General features: G+C 39.1%; 1 protein-coding gene across 4 annotated transcripts in view; it reads right to left on the bottom strand.

Moving 5' to 3' along the window:
• The window catches only part of RNF170 (ring finger protein 170), a 33,723-nt gene that overhangs the window by 4,992 nt on the left and 10,873 nt on the right, over positions 1 to 17,858 (bottom strand). For all 4 annotated transcript variants that reach the window (XM_036249500.1, XM_036249499.1, XM_036249498.1 and 1 more), the window contains 4 exons: positions 16,059 to 16,134; positions 12,706 to 12,814; positions 7,240 to 7,313; positions 3,361 to 3,471 (listed from right to left, as the gene is read on the bottom strand). In XM_036249500.1, coding sequence (XP_036105393.1) covers positions 3,361 to 3,471; positions 7,240 to 7,313; positions 12,706 to 12,775 — 255 coding nt within the window. In that variant the 5' untranslated portion in view covers positions 12,776 to 12,814; positions 16,059 to 16,134. The remainder of the gene's footprint in view (positions 1 to 3,360; positions 3,472 to 7,239; positions 7,314 to 12,705; positions 12,815 to 16,058; positions 16,135 to 17,858) is intronic.

A 17,858-nucleotide genomic window follows, 5' to 3' on the forward strand; every position in this document is an offset into this window, starting at 1 on the left:
AACTCGTTTTGGAAAACTGGTCACAAAAGAACAAAAATGGTCTTTTTAGAATCACTTCCTATGTTAATTTTCTATTCTCTATGGAAGAAACTAAATATACTATACATCATTGAATTGTATACTTTAAAATAGGTGTACTTATTTAAAGCAAAACAGCTATTCAGTTTTTACAAGATCTAAGGTAAATTACTTTAAATATTCTAAAAGAATACTTTCCCATCCGTTATCAGAGCTATTTTTCAATGCTCATATGGTATCATACAAAATTTGTAACTAGACAAGAAATATGAAATGAGTTACTAAGAAATGTTTGTATATTAATCACAATCATACTCCAAGTTTGAATCAGGTAGTATCAAAGTAAGAGCTAAATGTCTTTATTATTTTGTCATTTCATCACATACCAAGCTTTCTTACTCATTAGATATATATCTGACACAAAAAAATAAGAATTGAGCAATGGTATACTTTATACTTAAAAATATGAATATCTTAAAATGATTTCTTTTTAAGTCCAGTGGTAGTTCTTAAATTTGAAACATTGATCTTCAAAGAATCATCGTATAGGTGTCAGTGGAGGACATGTTAAAAAAAAATGCTGGATCAAAAATAGCAGAAGAGGCTCCCAAGTAACTATGGAGGACTAGGGTGATTGGATTAAGCTTTTCTCGTTTCTTTTTTTTTTTTTTTTTTTTTTATCCTCACCCGAGGACATTTTTCCAGTTTTTGTACAGACAGAGTGGGAGGGAGAGAGGAAGAGAGAGAGTGAGAAACATCGATGTGAAAGGGACACATCGAGTGGCTGCCACCCGCACGACCAACCAGGGCCGGGGACAAACTGCAACCAAGGTACATGCCCTTAGCGGGAACCGAACCCGGGTCTCTCCGGACCGCAGGCGGGCGCTCTAACCGCTGAGCCAAACCGGCCAGGGCTCGTTTCTTAAACATCTAAAAGATTTACCCATTATCATTCACAACAGATGAAACTGTATACCTTTAAATGTTCATGACACTACAGAATAAGGAATATGAGCAAGGGAACACAAGAGCACACAGTTGTTTATGACTAAATCATTTTAATAGCTTATATCCTTTTTTAAATCTCACCCAAGGATATGTTTTTATTGATTTTTAGGGAGGGAAGGAGAGGGAGACAGAGAAACACTTATCAGTTGCCTTCAGCATGTGCCCTGACCAGGGATCGAACCTGCAACCTAGGTATGTGGTCAGACTAGGAATCAAACCGGAAAACTTGGTATTCGGGATGATGCTCCAAACTGAGCAACCCAGCCAGGGCAACAGCTTATATTCTTGGCTGGGAGTAGTAGTATCACTTCTTAATTTAAGGATAATTCATTCATTTTTCAATAAACATTAAGGGCCTGCTGTATCCCAGACACTGATTTTCACAATGAGAATATACTACTGAGTAAATAAACACAGTCCTAGCTGTTCATGACGCTTTTAGTCTATGGAGAGAAAGACAACAAACGATTTGAGTGCTGTTTGTGACAAACACTCTGAAGGAAATGTATAGAGGGCAATGATAGAGAATACCTTAGTTGTCAGGGAAAGCCTCTGGAGGAGGGTCTATTTAAAAACTACCTAAAGGATGAGAAGTCATCCATGAGGAGACTAGAGGGATGAGCATTCCAAACAAGAAATGGCACATGTGAAGGCATTAATGTGGATAGACTTGGAGCTATTCTGAGAGCTGAAAGGAGGGCAGTGTAGCTGAAGTATGGTGAAGGAGAGGGAGAATGACCCAAAAGGTTAAGGAGGAAGGGAGGGACCAGGTCACGCAGCGCCTTGGAGTTGGAACGTTATTCCAAAAAATTGCAAGTTTAAAAAAAAAATGTTTTGATTTTTTTTTTTTAAGAGAGAGAGGAAGGGAGAGAGATAGAAACATTGATGTGAGAGAGAGACATCGATCGACTGCCTCCTGCACACCCCCTACTGGGGATCAAGCCGGCAACCTGGGCATGTGCCCTCACCTGGAATCGAACCAGGACCTCCATGGGATGACATTCAAATCCACTGAGCCACATCAGCCAGGCAAAAAATTTCAAGTTTTAAAACACAAAAGCATAATGGTCTTACTTATGTTTTCAAAATATTACTCAGGCTGCTAATCAGAGAAAAATGTCAAAGTGAAGAGGCTACGGCAATTGTCTTAAGCAAGAGATGATGGTGACTTTGACTAATATGGCCACAGACACAAGGCATTTTTGTGAGGTAAAAATGACAGGACCTCCACCCTAAAAAGAAAGGGTACAACTTATTTATAGATCAGATGAGGGAAATGAGGGAGAGGAGGAGCTCATAAGACAGAAAAGAGTTAACTGAGTTAGGGAGGGATCAGTTTAATATTATACATGTTAAGTTTGAGAGGTCAATGGAATATCCATGTGGAGATACAAACTAAGCAGTTGTATATATAAAGTCTAGAGCTCGGGGGAGAGGTCTCACTTTCCATATATTAAATTTGTACTTAGTATATTCTGGTGTTTGAAATACATATTCAGTCATACACACACTTCTAGAATTCTTTGTTAGATTTTGAGAAAACCTGAAACAAAAAAATGTGACAGTTTTTCATTTATCAGATGCCTTTTTTTAGGGGAAGGGTCAACTGTAGAATTAATGTTATTTAAAAGTATAATGTTTTTGAATAGCTAAGGTGACATACAGAGTTACTTAAGGGAACACTTAAAACAGGCCAGGGTAAATAACTTAGAGTAAAACACAATTGTAAAACTCTCTCCACGAGTTCTCAGTTGTAATTTTCTCATAAAATAAACCCTATTTTAGAACCATGTAGGAGTTGATCATTTTATATTTCCCTCCAATTTGTCCTATTGCTCTTTTGCTGGTATCTCTTTCATGAAATACTTTTGCAATGCCCTTTTTTTTTTTTTATCCTCACCTGAGGACATTTTCATTTATCTTCAGATAGAGTGGGAGGGAGAAAGGGAGAAAGAGAGAGAAACATCGATGTGAGAGAGACACATCGATGTCTACCCCAAACAGGGCCGGGGACAAACTGCAACCGAGGTATGTGCCCTTAGTGGGAACCGAACCCAGGACTATCTGGTCCACGGGCCGATGCTCTAACCACTGAACCAAACCGTCCAGGTGCATTGCCTTCTTTTTAAGATAGAAAAACCGCAGTCCTGGGGAAAGCTTAACTCAGTGAGTGCCAACAGCAATGAAAGTAAAAACTTGACCCAGCACACATAAACAATGAGGGTTTTCATAATCAAACAGTATTTGTTGTTAAATCACACTTTACTAAAGACAAGTATCATTATACTTTAACTCTGTTCCCTCTAACTCTGGACCTTCTATAACGTTACTTACAGATCTGGGCTGCCCTGAGAATCTCCGGTTATAATCATTAATATCTTGATACAATGGTACAACATCCTGAGACTGGTCGTTTTCACCAAATACTGGTAGCAATAAAGTTACCTATATATTACAGAAAAAAAAAAAAAACTGTTATACCTTTGCGCAGCACTAGTTTTTTTCATTTTATGTTAATAAATCAAGAAAAGCTTCTGCATTTATATTTCACTCATTTCCTTTAATAAAGGCAACACAGGGGAGGAAAGTAAGATTATTGTCTATAATAAAATCCAACGTAAAATGTATTTTAACATCTATAACATAAAATGGGCACCTTATCCAAACACTGGTTCTAATGTTTTCCAGTCCACACCAAGGAGAAAATCAGTAGTTCTCTATAGTTGAATAATGGGAAAAAATGCAGGAGCAAAGTGATGTAAAAATATGTATCTATCACTTTGAGAGAGAAAAACATCTCTTTTTTGATTAAAATCATGATTTCTTACCCTCACTGGTATTTGAAACATCTTTGAATATTATCAACCATAATACAGAGATTACCTTAGTTGAAGGACTGGCTCTCAAGCACCTAGCCCTACTATAATCAAAAAAGGTAACTCTTGATACTATTATATAACATAACACATTTAAACCCATTTTCCTCCATGGTAGAGGTGAGGATACACAAATGTCCCAGGACTACATTTGGGTAACTTGAAGATGACAGGCCTTGAAAACCCCCAATAGAAATGGTCACTATACAATGAGATGAAGATGGGAAGGAATAATGACAGATTTATATTTGAATCATCTAGCTGCTGTTTTGTTTTTTCCAGAGAGACAGAGAGAGAGAGAAACATCAATCAGTTGCCTCGCATACCCGCCAACCAGGAATTGAACCCGCAAACTTTTGGTGTATGGGACAATACTCCAACCAACTGAGCCACACCGGCCAGGGCTAGCTGTTGTTTTTGTCCCTAGCTGTAAACCAGGTTTCCCACTTCTCAGATACTCTCCAACAGCTAAACAAAGGAGTGGCTAATAGCAGTCGGTAGTAGGAAGAACAGGTACTGCTACCTCTTCACAAATTTGTTAATAAAAGTGCATTCTTTAAATAAATACTAATTGAACATCTACTGTGAGCAAGAAACTAAGTGCTTGATATACCAAAAAAATGAAGACATAGCCTTGCCCATTGGCGATCATAGTCCCCAAAGTAGAAGGGGAGGCAGACCTGTTCAACAGCCTATTCTAAGGCACTGTGGTTGGTGTTACAATGATGCTTGAAAGTAAGAACTTCTCCCTGGAATGTCCAGAAAGCTTGAAACTTAAGCTAGCCCTTGAAACACAGGCACGACCATTGGGGTGTTAGTGTATGCATTCACAAAGGGAAGTGGTGAGCATGTTCCAGTGAGAGGCATCAGCCTGTGCATTATTATTTCCAGTGAAACAGGAAGTAAGGCAGGTATCTGCCACCTGTCTTACCTCCAGGATGAATTACTCTACAATTAAAAAACCAAAAGCTATTTTATTAAAACAACCTTGTCTCCACCTTTCTAGCCTTTAGCCAATCTGCAGGTGGTCCAAAGGATACAGCCTGGTAATGTATATATATCCTATGAAAAGCCAGGAGTAGTGAAACTAATTCTTTAATGCAGGACCTAGGGCCTGGTCTCAGTGTGGCTGGCCGATTGCTAAAGACGATGAGAGGTGGTAGTGGCAAATAAGTTTCAGTGTTGACAGCTTTGTGCTGCATATAAAATCATCCAGAGAGGCAGTACAAAAACCCACAGATTTCCCCCCTGACCATATGATAAAGTCAAATGTGAAAGAGAGAATTTGGGAATGTAGAAGGAAGAAGAAAAGAACAGAAAGCTCTGAACCTCCCCCTATACCAAAAAAGAAGGCAGTGACGGGGGGAAGTAGGCAGCTAGAACAAAGGCTGAAAAGTATACAGGAGTGGGCAAAAGGTTTACAGTTGTGAGTATATGAAACACAGAGTTTATTCTTACATTATTATTTATTAATTGTATTATTTTCCATACGAACACCTGTAAACCTACTTTTGCCCACTCCTGTATAACAGTGTGTGTGTGTATTTAACATACATACCATATGGTTTTACTTATATAAAGTCCAAAAATCAGGCAAAACTAAATAATCTTAGAGATGTATGCTAAGGTAATAAAACTATAAAGAAAATCAAGGAAATGCTTATCATAAAAGTGAAATAGTGCCCTGGCCGGTTTGGCTCAGCGGTTAGAACGTTGGCCTGCGGTCCAGAGAGACCCGGGTTCGGTTCCCGCTAAGGGCACATACCTCGGTTGCAGTTTGTCCCTGGCCCTGGTTGGTCGTGCAGGTGCAGCCACTCGATGTGTCCCTTTCACATCGATGTTTCTCTCTCTCTCTCTCTCTCTCTCTCTCTCTCTCTCTCTCTCTCCTTCCCTCCCTCCCACTCTATCTGAACAAAAAATGGAAAAATGTCCTCAGGTGAGGATTAAAAAAAAAAAAAGTTAAATAGAAGTTACATATAGGAGAGGAAGGAGGGGTGAAGATTTGGTAGGGGTCCTAAGGAAGCTTCTGGGGCTGTTGGCCAATTTGTTTCTTCACCTGAGCAATGATTACTCAAGTGTTGCCTTGTGCTAATTCAATGACGTGTACTTCTTTGTGTCGTGTGCTTTTCTGTGTTATATTTTACAAAGACTTTTTGAAAAATTGTCACCACCCCTATCATTTTGTTTTATTTTTTGGCCTCTGTGGGTTTATGCCTTTACACAATATCCTTTACTATTGCTTTAGTGGGGTTGCAAGGAGTAAAAGTAAATATACGCATCCAATTTCACATCTTTACTTGGAAACTGTCCTTAAAAAGGAGTTTATTTTGCGTACTGAAAGACTTCCTAAGGAGATGCTATGGTGTCTTTTTACATGTTCATAACTCATTATCAGAAAGGTATATATTTTTATTATAAGTGGAAAATAAAATAACTATAAAGGAAATTATGAAAAACTATACATAACCAAGAGAATATACTATTTTGTTATATTTACTAATGAAAAAACTAAGAACTTCAGTTTCTCAGATTTTTCAGTATATTGCTTTTTCCAGTTTGTCAAAGAAACAAAATCTGGCAATCCCATCTGTGCTGACATTTCAGTCTTCAACATAGGTTTATAAAAACTTACTGCCTCCCTCCTGAGGGAGCTTCTAGACCAGTGGTTCTCAGCCTGTGGGTTGCGACCCCTTTGGGTGTTGAACGACCCTTTCACAGGGGTTGCTTAAGACCTAACAGTAGCAAAATTACAGTTATGAAGTAGCAATGAAAATAATTTTATGGTTGGGGGTCACCACAACATGAGGAACTGTATTAAAGGGTCGTGGCATTAGGAAGATTGAGAACCACTGTTCTAGACTAACTATAATGGTCAAACCTGTTCTGGATAATTCAATATTTCTAGGTTTCCAAAAAAGACATTTTAAAAAATTATTCTTTATGTAAAGCTATCTGGACCCTCACTGGAGCAGGACAGATTAAAAATAAGTTAAAAAGGAAAAACAATTTTTTTTTCAAAAGAAATATAGGGGATATTTGTTTAAACCTGATTAGCTAGTTAAGTTATTCCTTTGCTGGTATTACAACAAAGACTTTCTAGGCTTTGGGAGAGGATTCATTTACCATTTGTTTTTCCTACAACTGAAGGATTTCAAAGGGATTTCCCTTTTTTTGAAATGTCTTAAAGACATTAAAAAAAGAATGGAGTAACAGCATAGAAGCTTTGGATAAGGAAATTCTGTTAAAAATATCAAATAATTCATAAGTCAGATACAGAAACTACAAAGATTTACAAAATGAACTAGCATCAATGATGCTTTCTAGATACAAACATTACCGTTTGTCTACAGATTGGACAACTGATTGCCCCAAGCCATGATCCGTATCTCCAGTATGCAATAATGCAGGTACCTAGTGGGAAAAAAATAATTAATACTGATGTTTTAAATATCAGACAAAACTATTTAACAGTATCACCTTATTTTAAAATATATATTTTACTTCATCTAACATCTCTTCAGGTAAATTCAAATCTAATAACAATTCCCAGCTATTAAAAAATATTTTTATTTAAACTACCAGTTAAGATACAGATATTTTTAGACAACAGCAAGCATGCATTAATTGTTTTGATACTTTGAGGTGTATCAGAAAATATTGCATTTCCTATGTAAAATAAATAAAACAGTGATTAAACATCATTCTATAAGTGACACCAGCAAATCAACCTGCATTTTGTTTGAAATTTCATATATATGTTACAAAAACACAACTCCTTCCTGGCCTGTGTGGCTCAGTGGTTGAGTGTCAACCCATGCACCAAAAGGTCACCTGTTCGATTCCCAGTCAGGGCACATGCCCAGGTTATGGGCCCAATTCCCAGTGTGGGGCATGCAGGAGCAGCCAGTCAATGTTCTCTTTCATAGATGTCTCTATCTCTCTCCCTCTCCCTTCCTCCTTCTCTAAAATCAATAAAGAAAAATTATAAAAAATAAAAAGAAGTCACTTAAAAAAAAAACACAACTCCTACTTTTTTATGAGTTTAGAAAGCCAAGTTACTTAAGTGTCAATAAGAGTAATTAAGTACTGTGAAAAAAGAACCAAATTACACAAACATTACATGCTCTCTGCCCAAATAAAGTTATAATCCAGTTCAGTAACTGAATCAACTTTTGTACTGATTGAGTTTGATTTTTCTGTTTGAAGGTGTTTATGAGCAGCAAAACAGCTAATCACAGCCTAAAGGAAGATCTCAGAAAGCAGTAGGTGAGGTGAGTATAGAAGCACTACATTTTAGCCCAGTCATAAATTAAGAAGTATTTTTATTTATTTTTAATTTTTTTCTTTATTGATTTGAGAGAGAGGAAGGGAGAGGGAGAGGGAGAGAGATAGAAACATCGATGAGAGAGAACATCGATTGGCCGCCTCCTGCATGCCCCGCACTGGGGTTCAAGCCCACAACCTGGGCATGTGCCCTGACCGGGAATCGAACCGGCGACCTCTTGGTGCATGGGTCGATGCTCAACCACTGAGCCACACGGCCGGGCTATTTATATTTTTAAAAATATTTTTTCTGCCCTGGCTGGTTTGGCTCAGCGGTTGGAGCGTCGGCCTGTGGTACAGAGAGACCCGGGTTCGGTTCCCGCTGACGGCATATACCTCGGTTGCAGTTTGTCCCCGGCCCTGGTTGGTCGTGCGGGTGGCGGCCACTCGATGTGTCCCTTCACACTGATGTTTCTCTCTCTCTCTCTCTCCCTCCCTCTCTATCTGAACAGGAAGTGGAAAAATGTCCTCGGGTGAGGATAAAAAAAAAATAAATAAAAAAAAAAAATATTTTTTCTTTATTGATTTTAGAGCGGGAGGAAGGGAGAGGGAGAGATAGAAACACTGATGAGAGAGAACATCGATTGGCCACCTCCTGCATGCCCCCACTGGGAATTGGGCACACAACCTGGGCATGTGCCCTGACCAGGAATCGAATGGCAACCTCCTGGTGCATGGGTCAACGCTCAACCAGTGAGCCACACCAGCCGGGCTAAAGAAGAAGTATTTTTAAATAGTTTCTGATGTTTGAGGGTCCAATTCATTTTCCTCTCTGCAGGACACCTGTTTCTCAGACCATCCAGGACTCACTGTGAATCTAGACTAAGTGCTTCATGTCTCCCCCCTTCCTCCAGGATTTTCTCTATATTCTTACTCTTGCCTTGGCAACCTAGCTTGGCCCTCCTATATTCCTTATTCTGATTCTTCCAGACAAATAAGTGTCCAGAATTCAGAAGCAATGGCAATCAAAGTGAGAAAACCAAGGTGACACAGTTAAATCAATCAGAGGGTAGTTAAATCTTGAACTGTAATATTAATTTTAAGTACAAAAGGAATACAGAGAGGACGAATTCACTAGGATATCTTAGAGAGTAACCTGCAAAGGAGAAATGATTTGAACTTTGTAGTACAGCAAACATTTAGATAGGCAGAAATCAGTAGTGAGGACACTTCAAGTTTTATAAATAGTAAGAGCAAACGTCAGAAGCAGAAATAGATGTGAGGAGACTGGTAAGCAAAGGCTGTCCAAATTGGACATTACAGTGACTGGGGAAAACTGGTTCAATAATTTAAAGATGAATTTAAAAGCTAAACAATCTTACCTGCTATTTTCCTCCTACTCTCAGAGTGTTGTGTTAGATAATATCAAGTACTCTGAGCAATCTAATTTCACAAAGAAACTATTTGAAAGCACATCTTATTATAAATCTGTTAGTATTATTATTACCATTTGTAATGATGCCTTAGATTTATCTACTACCTTCTAATCCAAAAGTTCAATGTGTTTTGATATATATAAACTTATTTTTATTTTCATTTTAAAAATTTTCAATGTTTTTATTGATTTTTTTTAGAGAGAGAGGAAGGGAGACAGAAACATGGATATGAGAGTGAAACACTGACCAACTGCCTCCTATACACCCCGCACTGGGGATTGAGCCCACAACTGGGGCATGTGCCCTGACCGGGAATCAAACCGTGATCTCCCAGTCCATGGGACAACGCTCAATCCACTGAGCCACACTGGCTAGGCTAATTTTTAAAATTGATTTTAGAGCAGCGGTTCTCAACCTGTGGGTCGTGACCCGTTTGGGGGTCGAACAACCCTTTCACAGGGGTTGCCTAAGACCATCGGAAAACACATATTATGATGGTCTCAGGAACTGAGACACTGCTCCTCTACCCGTCTCCAGGCGGGTCTGCCCACATGCAGATACGCCCACATACAACATGAGTAACTGTATTAAAGGGTCGTGGCATTAGGAAGGTTGAGAAGCACTATTTTAGAGAGAAAGGAAGGGAGAAGGAGAGTGAGAAACATCGATCAGCTGCCTCCTGTATGTACCATGACTGGGGATCAAACCTAAAACCTTGGCATGTACCCTGACCAGGAATCTAACCTGAGACCCTTCAGTGCATGGGACAAAGCTCCAATCAACTGAGCCACACTGGCCTGGGCTGAAATTATTTAATCCTGTATCGCTTTTCCACAAATTGGGTATAGGTGTCCTTGTTTTGCAAATTATGTAATGGCCACTTGCCTGTACTGAGAAACTATGGTCCAGTAAATTAAACACTTCAGTTCATAAATGCTATGACATGCTTGATGTGTTTCCTTTTTCCCAACTTTTCCCCTCTTTAAAAAGAGAGATCCACCTAAATAGGATGGTGGGAGAGATGAGTCAGTGACTTTAATTTGGGTCACGATCTCTCTAAATTTGTTTATTTGTAAAATGGGAATAAGACCTCATAGCACTGCTGGAGAATTAAATAAAATAATGAAGGCTAAAACTGCAAGTTTTAAAACTGCTGCATTATTCTTAACTCACTAGGAAGAAACAGAACTAGTGCCATATACAGGAACTAAGTTAAAGTGCTCTTGATATACATGGTATCAGCATACTTGAACTATTCTATTCAAAGAAACACATCTCTATTTATTGAGAAGTAGAATAACTAGTTTTTTAACCTTTGAACCTACAGACAGTAAATAAAAGTGTCTAACAAGTAGAGCAGGATATCAGAAGCAATCTACCCTATTACCTCAGACCCAAAGGTAAAACCAAGAACACAATACAGCCATCTTTCAATTGACTAGGTTATCCACTCAGTGAATTACTTAAGCCTGGGTTGGCAAATAGAGTTCACCTGCCTGCCAAACCTCAGTGATTCCTAACACTTGCCTGGAGTACTGTGTTAGAGGATGGTTGAGTCCATATCCAGACTCAGAAAAAGAGTGTCTAACCGATTAGGAATATCTAACAGAGGTTTGAGAGTGGGGGGAAGTATCTGCTTTCTCTGATGGCCATTTAATTCTCCCTATCTGATCTTTCATTATTTTGTTCCTCATTAGCATTTCCAACAGATAATTATAATTTGTTAGCTGCTTAAGCAAAAGCCTTAGGAAAGAGGTTGGAATTACTGGTTGAGGCACTAATGGGGTTGATCAGTACTTACTAAATGAACATAAACCCTGCAAAGTATGGTATGGATTTACATATGTCGTCCCAACAGCATAAACAGTAATACTATATACCTAAGAATTCTATACAATGAATCTTAGACAAAAGTAATTTAATTAGTCTTTATATGGAAATTGTCTGCATTTTGGAAGCAATAAGAACCCTATCTTGAATACAGCTATTCAAACAGAAAGAAATACTACAATGAAAACTTGGATAGATCTTAAATAGAGAGTAGTTGTATAAGCCACCAATCAAAGAGTAGAATTGAGCATAAGGTTTGAAGTTAGACCTAGATTTAAAACTGCCCCTGTCCGTTAGCAGCTGGATTACCCTTTGTAAAATTTCTTTTTTAAATTTTATTCCTCATTTGAGAATATTTTTCTGTTTATCATTAGACAGAGTAGGAGGGAGGGAGAGAGAGAGAGACAGAGAAACATCGATAAGAGAGAGACACATCAACTGGTTGCCTTCCACATGACCTGACCAGGGCCAGAGATGAACTGCAACCGAGGTATGTGCCCTTGACTGGAATCGAACCCACAACTCATTGGTCTGTGGGCCAATGCTCTACCCGCTAAGCCAAACTGGCCAGGGCCCTTTATAAAATTTAACATCTCTGAGTCGTTTTTTGTGTGGGTTTAGATGGGATGAAGTGTGTTAATTGTCATGTAGTAACTGACTCTCCCCAATCTTGTATGGCCATAACAAGCAATGACTATGCGGCATCTCATTATTCTTTATGAAATATTTTTGGAGGGAAGAAAGCACCCCTTACTGATACTAAATAAGTGTGAAATCAACATTCCCTTTTTGTCCTTCTACCTGTTCTAGGTTTCTCATTCTCCATCACCAACCCTCTTGAGGTCACGAAGAGAGGCTAAGAATTTCTGTAATGACTCAGAGCAAGGGTTAGTGGAGCTAAGGGAAGCTCTTGGGCAGGGTCCTTGAGAGAAGAACTTTCCTGCCTTGGGAAGGATGAATAATAAATGAAACTACTAAAAAGTGATGAACAATGAGTCAGTCAATCCATCATGGTATTGATATACCTGAATTACTACTCAACGAAACACATTTCTGTTATTAAAAAGTTGAATAATTAGTTTTTTTTTAAAACACCTTTGAACCCACAGACACTAAATAAAAGTGGCTGAAAGTGGAACAGGATATCTGGAACAATCTACTGTACTCACAAAACACAAATATTACAAAGAAAAAATTAGGAACCCAGCCTGTGTGTACATATGGGTCTTGGTCCAAACCATCACTATTAACCAAGTAGAGCACTGTTTGCTTACCGCAAAAGAGATGTCCACAGTTTGTTTCCACAGGGAAGGAGGCTTGATGTAAACAGATTGGACAGTACATATCAGTATAGTACTGCTGCCGAACAGCAGCAGGTGCATCCTGATGAGAAAACGTATACACATTTATACATGACACAGAGGCTTTGCAAAATTATCTTTATGTTAAACTGTAATTAAGAATACAATCAATACTGTGTAATCCTTATCAAATTTTAAATTTGCAATAGTTTAAGGTCTTACAAGTTTGATAAAGTTATGAGGCTACATTGTTGTTTTATTTATAAACTGCATGGTCTCTATCTTCCTTCTTGAACACAATTTAAAGATAAAAAACCTAGCCTGGCTGGTGTGGCTCACTGGTTGAGCATCGACTCATGCACCAATAGGTCGCCAGTTCAATTCCGGCCAAGGCACAAGCCCAGGTTGTGGGCCAAATCACTAGTGGGGGGCATGCAGGGGGTGGCCAATTGATATTCTCTTTCATTGATGTTTCTATCTCTCTCTCCCTCTCCTTTCCTCTCTCTCTAAAATCAATAAAGAAAAAAAAAGTTTAAAAAAAGACTAAAAACCTTGACTAACTCAGGAGTTTCTCTTTTACTCCATTAGAATGAGTAAGTTTTTTTGAGTAACACAAAGCTGAGCTAATGCACAACTGAAGAATAAGAGCTGTCACACTGTTTCCGAAGTATTAGCTTTTTTTTCATTTTTATCTTTTTCATTCATACATTCCTGACAAGTGTTTAGCTACTGAATTAATTTAGCCAAGGTCACTCCTTGATGTTACAGTCTTTTATGTCTTTTGTTGTTGTTGTTAATCCTCACCTAAGGATATTTTATCCACTGATTGTTTTTAGAGAGAGTGGAAGGGAGGGAGAAGTGGGAAAGAGGGGGGAGAGAGAGAGAGAGAGACAGAGAGAGGAGAAAGAGGAGAGAGACAGAGGGGAAACATTGATGTGAGACACATCAGTTGGTTACCTCCCTCTTGCATCCCAACTGCACCCATGGATCGAACTTGCAACCCAGGTACATGCCCTTGACTGGGAATCAAACCTGCAACCCTCCTGTGCATGGGACGATGCTCTAACCGCTGAACCACACAGGCCAGGGTTTTTATGTCTTTGTTTTCTTTTATGATTTTAGAGAGAGGAAGGTAGAGGGAGAGAGAGATAGAAACATTGATGAGAGAGAACATCGAATGACCTCCTGCATGTCCCCCACTGGGGATCTGGCCCACAACCTGGGCATGTGCCCTGTCTGAGAATTGAACCATTGACCTGTTGGTGCATAGGTCGACTCTCAACCACTGAGCCACACCCAACCGGGTGCTTTTATGTCATTTTTAATGGTGCAAAAAAAAAAAACACTTGATGTTCCTCTCTCCACCTTTTCTCTTATTATTCTTTGGAAATTAATTGATTAAAAACCAGTTACCAGTGCTGTCCAACAGAAATTTATGCAATAATGGAAACTGTCTTTGTCTGTGCTATCCAGTATGGTAGCCACTTGCTACAAGTAGCTACTGAGTGCCTACCATATAGGACAGCACAATAAAGGATAAATCACTAGCTTTATTCTAACTAGAGCTATATACCATGTGTGAGGAAGGTATGAAGTAGATGAATGGGACAGTGGTACAAAAAAACTGGAAGATCCCCTAGAGCAGCTGTTCCCAACCTGTGGGTCGCGACCCCTTTGGGGGTCGAATGACCCTTTCACAGGGGTTGCCTAAGACATAACAGTAGCAAAATTACAGTTATGAAGAAGGAACGAAAATAATTTTATGGTTCGGGGTCACCACAACATGAGGAACTGTATTAAAGGGTCGCGACATTAGGAAGGTTGAGAACCACTGCTCTAGTCTAGGACTCCTTTATATCTAAATCTAGTCATGTAATCCTAGTATGCATTTAAGCAAATCTTGGTGATATCATATATTAAATGAGAATAGTTGCCTTACTTATTATGTTTGAGGATTAAATAAGAAGAGCGTGTGAAATTATTTTGTAAATTATTAAACACTATCCCAGCATGAATTATTATTATTATTATTTTTTTATCCTCACCCGAGGACATTTTTCCATTTTTTGTACAGACAGAGTGGGAGGGAGAGAGAGGAAGAGAGAGAGAGAAACATCGATGTGAAAGGGACACATCGAGTGGCTGCCACCCGCACAACCAACCAGGGCCGGGGACAAACTGCAACCGAGGTACATGCCCTTAGCGGGAACCGAACCCAGGTCTATCCGGACCGCAGGCCGATGCTCTAACCGCTGAGCCAAACCAGCCAGGGCCCAGCATGAATTATTGATAACAATTGCTCTGGAACAGAATACTAGGATGTTAGCATCCTTAAACTATTTTGCATCAGTGAATTTAAGTTCTTGAAGCGGTAATTCTTGTGTGTTTAGTTCACAATTGGATTGCCAATTCCTAAAACACTGACTTGCAATAAATATTTGGTGAATGGATAAGTGATAAAACACTCTTTGGAATTAAGTTTGATTGGTGGGTAAGAAATAAATTTTTAAGATTTGTGTTTTTTTTTTAATGTTAGCTATCTAAACATGAAGGTGTACAATATCCTACTTAATCCAGCCTTCATAAAATATATAACATTTCTAGATTTTAGAGAGTACATCTGGTTAAAAGCAAAGAAGAGGCAGGCGAGAAACCTTTCCTCCTTTGCCTAACTAGTTTTCTTGACTTTGACCACTGAAGAAAAAGAAAAGAAAAAAAGCCACCCTTTAGAGTTATTTCTTTGTAGATCTTTGGGAAATATACGTTAGAAAGAGTAGTTTTTCCACTACATTTCATTAAAGCCAATTCGACAGTGATTATTTCCTCACAAGTAAATAATAGGAAAACTGCTGTCTTTTAAAGCAAGTTAAAAAAAAAGATGAAAACATTTGAATAGATTAAGACTAGTCATTTGCCTAATCTGAAAATACACAATCAATAGAATAACTTAAGGTAATTTAAAGCAGGAAAGAAGCCCATGTTTCCAAAAAAGTAATTTATTAATATTTCATCTACAAGGGAATAACAACATCTACTTCTTTGTTTATTTATTTATTTTCTAGTTTTACTGCTATTATTGATTTTTAAAAACATGTTTTTATTGATTTTTTTTTAGAGAGAGAGGAAGGGAAAGGGAGAGACAGAAGCATCAACTAGGTGCCTCCTGCACGTCCCACATGTGGATGGAGCCCGTAACCAGGCATGTGCCCTGATCTAGAATTGAACTGGTGACCTCTTGGTGCATGGATCGACACAACCACTGAGCCACACCAACCTGGTATAACATCTACTTCTTACATAAATGCATATATTTACATAAACAGTACCTGTTCTGTTTGAAGTTGTTCCCGAAGCACCCTTACTAGTTCTTGGTTTTCTGGGTGAATGTTTTGATGTGCATTTCTGTCGAATAAAATATAATAAACTTTGAATATAAAATACTGTCAGGTGAATCAGTTTTCTTTATGAGTCTAATTTTTGACCTAGAACTACTGGTAACTAAATAAATGTAAATGATGGTAGACAACTGCACTCCAGTTCTAGGACTAAACAGTCCAGGCTATTCTGAGGTCAATGATTATTGACTCATTTCAGGTTTAAATGGCAAATAATGAAATCCAGAGACCTAGTACCTTGGATTTAATGTAATTGCAGACTTACAAATAATAAAAGAACAATTAACATATTTAGTTCTTTTGTACAATTCCTTCAAAATAAGCAGCTATATAATTCTATATATTATTATGCACTTGAACACTTTTCCATATCTAACTAGGTCCTTCTCCCAACTTTGTACCTATGAGGGGAGGGGGACAGAGAAAAACAAAAACTAAAATTATATAATGTAGAATGCCAGACTTCCGGTCAAAATGGTGGTGTAGGTAAATACAGTATTGTGTTCTCCCACAACCACATCACAGTTACAACTAAACTACAGAACGACCATCATTCAAAGCCACCTGAAATCAAGCTGAATGGAAGTCCTACAAGTACAAAATTAAAGAAGAAGCCACATCGAGACCGGTAGGAGGGGTGGAGGCACGATGTGCTGGTCCCACACCCACGTGTGACGAATAAAAATTAGGAGGATACCTCGGCTGGGAAGGTCCTCTCTGAGGACAGAGGGGTCCCCATCCCATACCAGGCACCCCACTCAGGGTTCCAGTGCCAGGAAGAGAAGTCCTCGTTACTTCTGGCTGGAAAACCCAGCAGGAACTGAGGCTCAGGGAGGCTGAGGCAGCTGGAGCCCCAGGCAGCTCTTCTTAAAGGGCCCGCTCATGGACTTACTTGGACTCTCTCCCTCTAAGCTATGAGGAGAGGCAGCTTGAGGGGCGCCAGAGACACAGGGAAGAACTGAGCTGTTTGGCCTCCGGCTGGAGAGGTGGCTTTCTCCTGGACAGATGTGCCGTCAGAGGCCTTTGTTCCTTTGGTGAGCCCTTCCCTGAAGCAGCAGACAGCCGCCATATATGGGACCCCAGCAACCTGGCTCACACTGTTTGCCCTGCCCTGGTGATTCTCTGAGGCTCTGCCCCACCCAACATTCAGGCCCACCCACACTGTTGCCAGTTGCTTAACCATAGGATTGGCCTGTCCTGGATCCTGCTTCAGGTTTTCCTAAATTCTTTCAAACAAGCAGCATCTGGTCTCAACTAGCTCCATACCTCTCATTAAGTAATACACAGAAATAAACACAGGGAGGCAGCCAAAATGAGGAGACAAAGAAACAGGTCCCAAATGAAAGAACAGAACAAAACTCCAGGAAAAGAACGAAGCAAAATGGAGATAAGCAACCTAACAGATCCAGAGTTCAAAACACTGCTTTAAGGATGCTCAATGAACTTAGTGAGAACTTAAATGAACTTCGTGAGGGCCTCAAGAGCATAAAAAAGGACAAGTCAGAAATCAAGGAGGCACTAATTGAAATAAAGTATAATTTACACAGATTCAATAGTAGAGTAGGTAAAGCCAAGAAGCAAATCATCGATTTGGAATATAAGGAACCAAAAAACATCCAATCAGAACAGCAAAAAGAAAAAAGAATCCAAAATAATGAGGATAATGTAAGGAACCTCTGGGACAACTTCAAGCGTGCCAACATTCGCATCTTGGGGGTGCCAGAAGGAGAA

The sequence above is a fragment of the Molossus molossus genome, unplaced genomic scaffold, assembly GCF_014108415.1.
Source record: "Molossus molossus isolate mMolMol1 unplaced genomic scaffold, mMolMol1.p scaffold_m16_p_9, whole genome shotgun sequence".
NCBI lineage: Eukaryota > Metazoa > Chordata > Mammalia > Chiroptera > Molossidae > Molossus > Molossus molossus.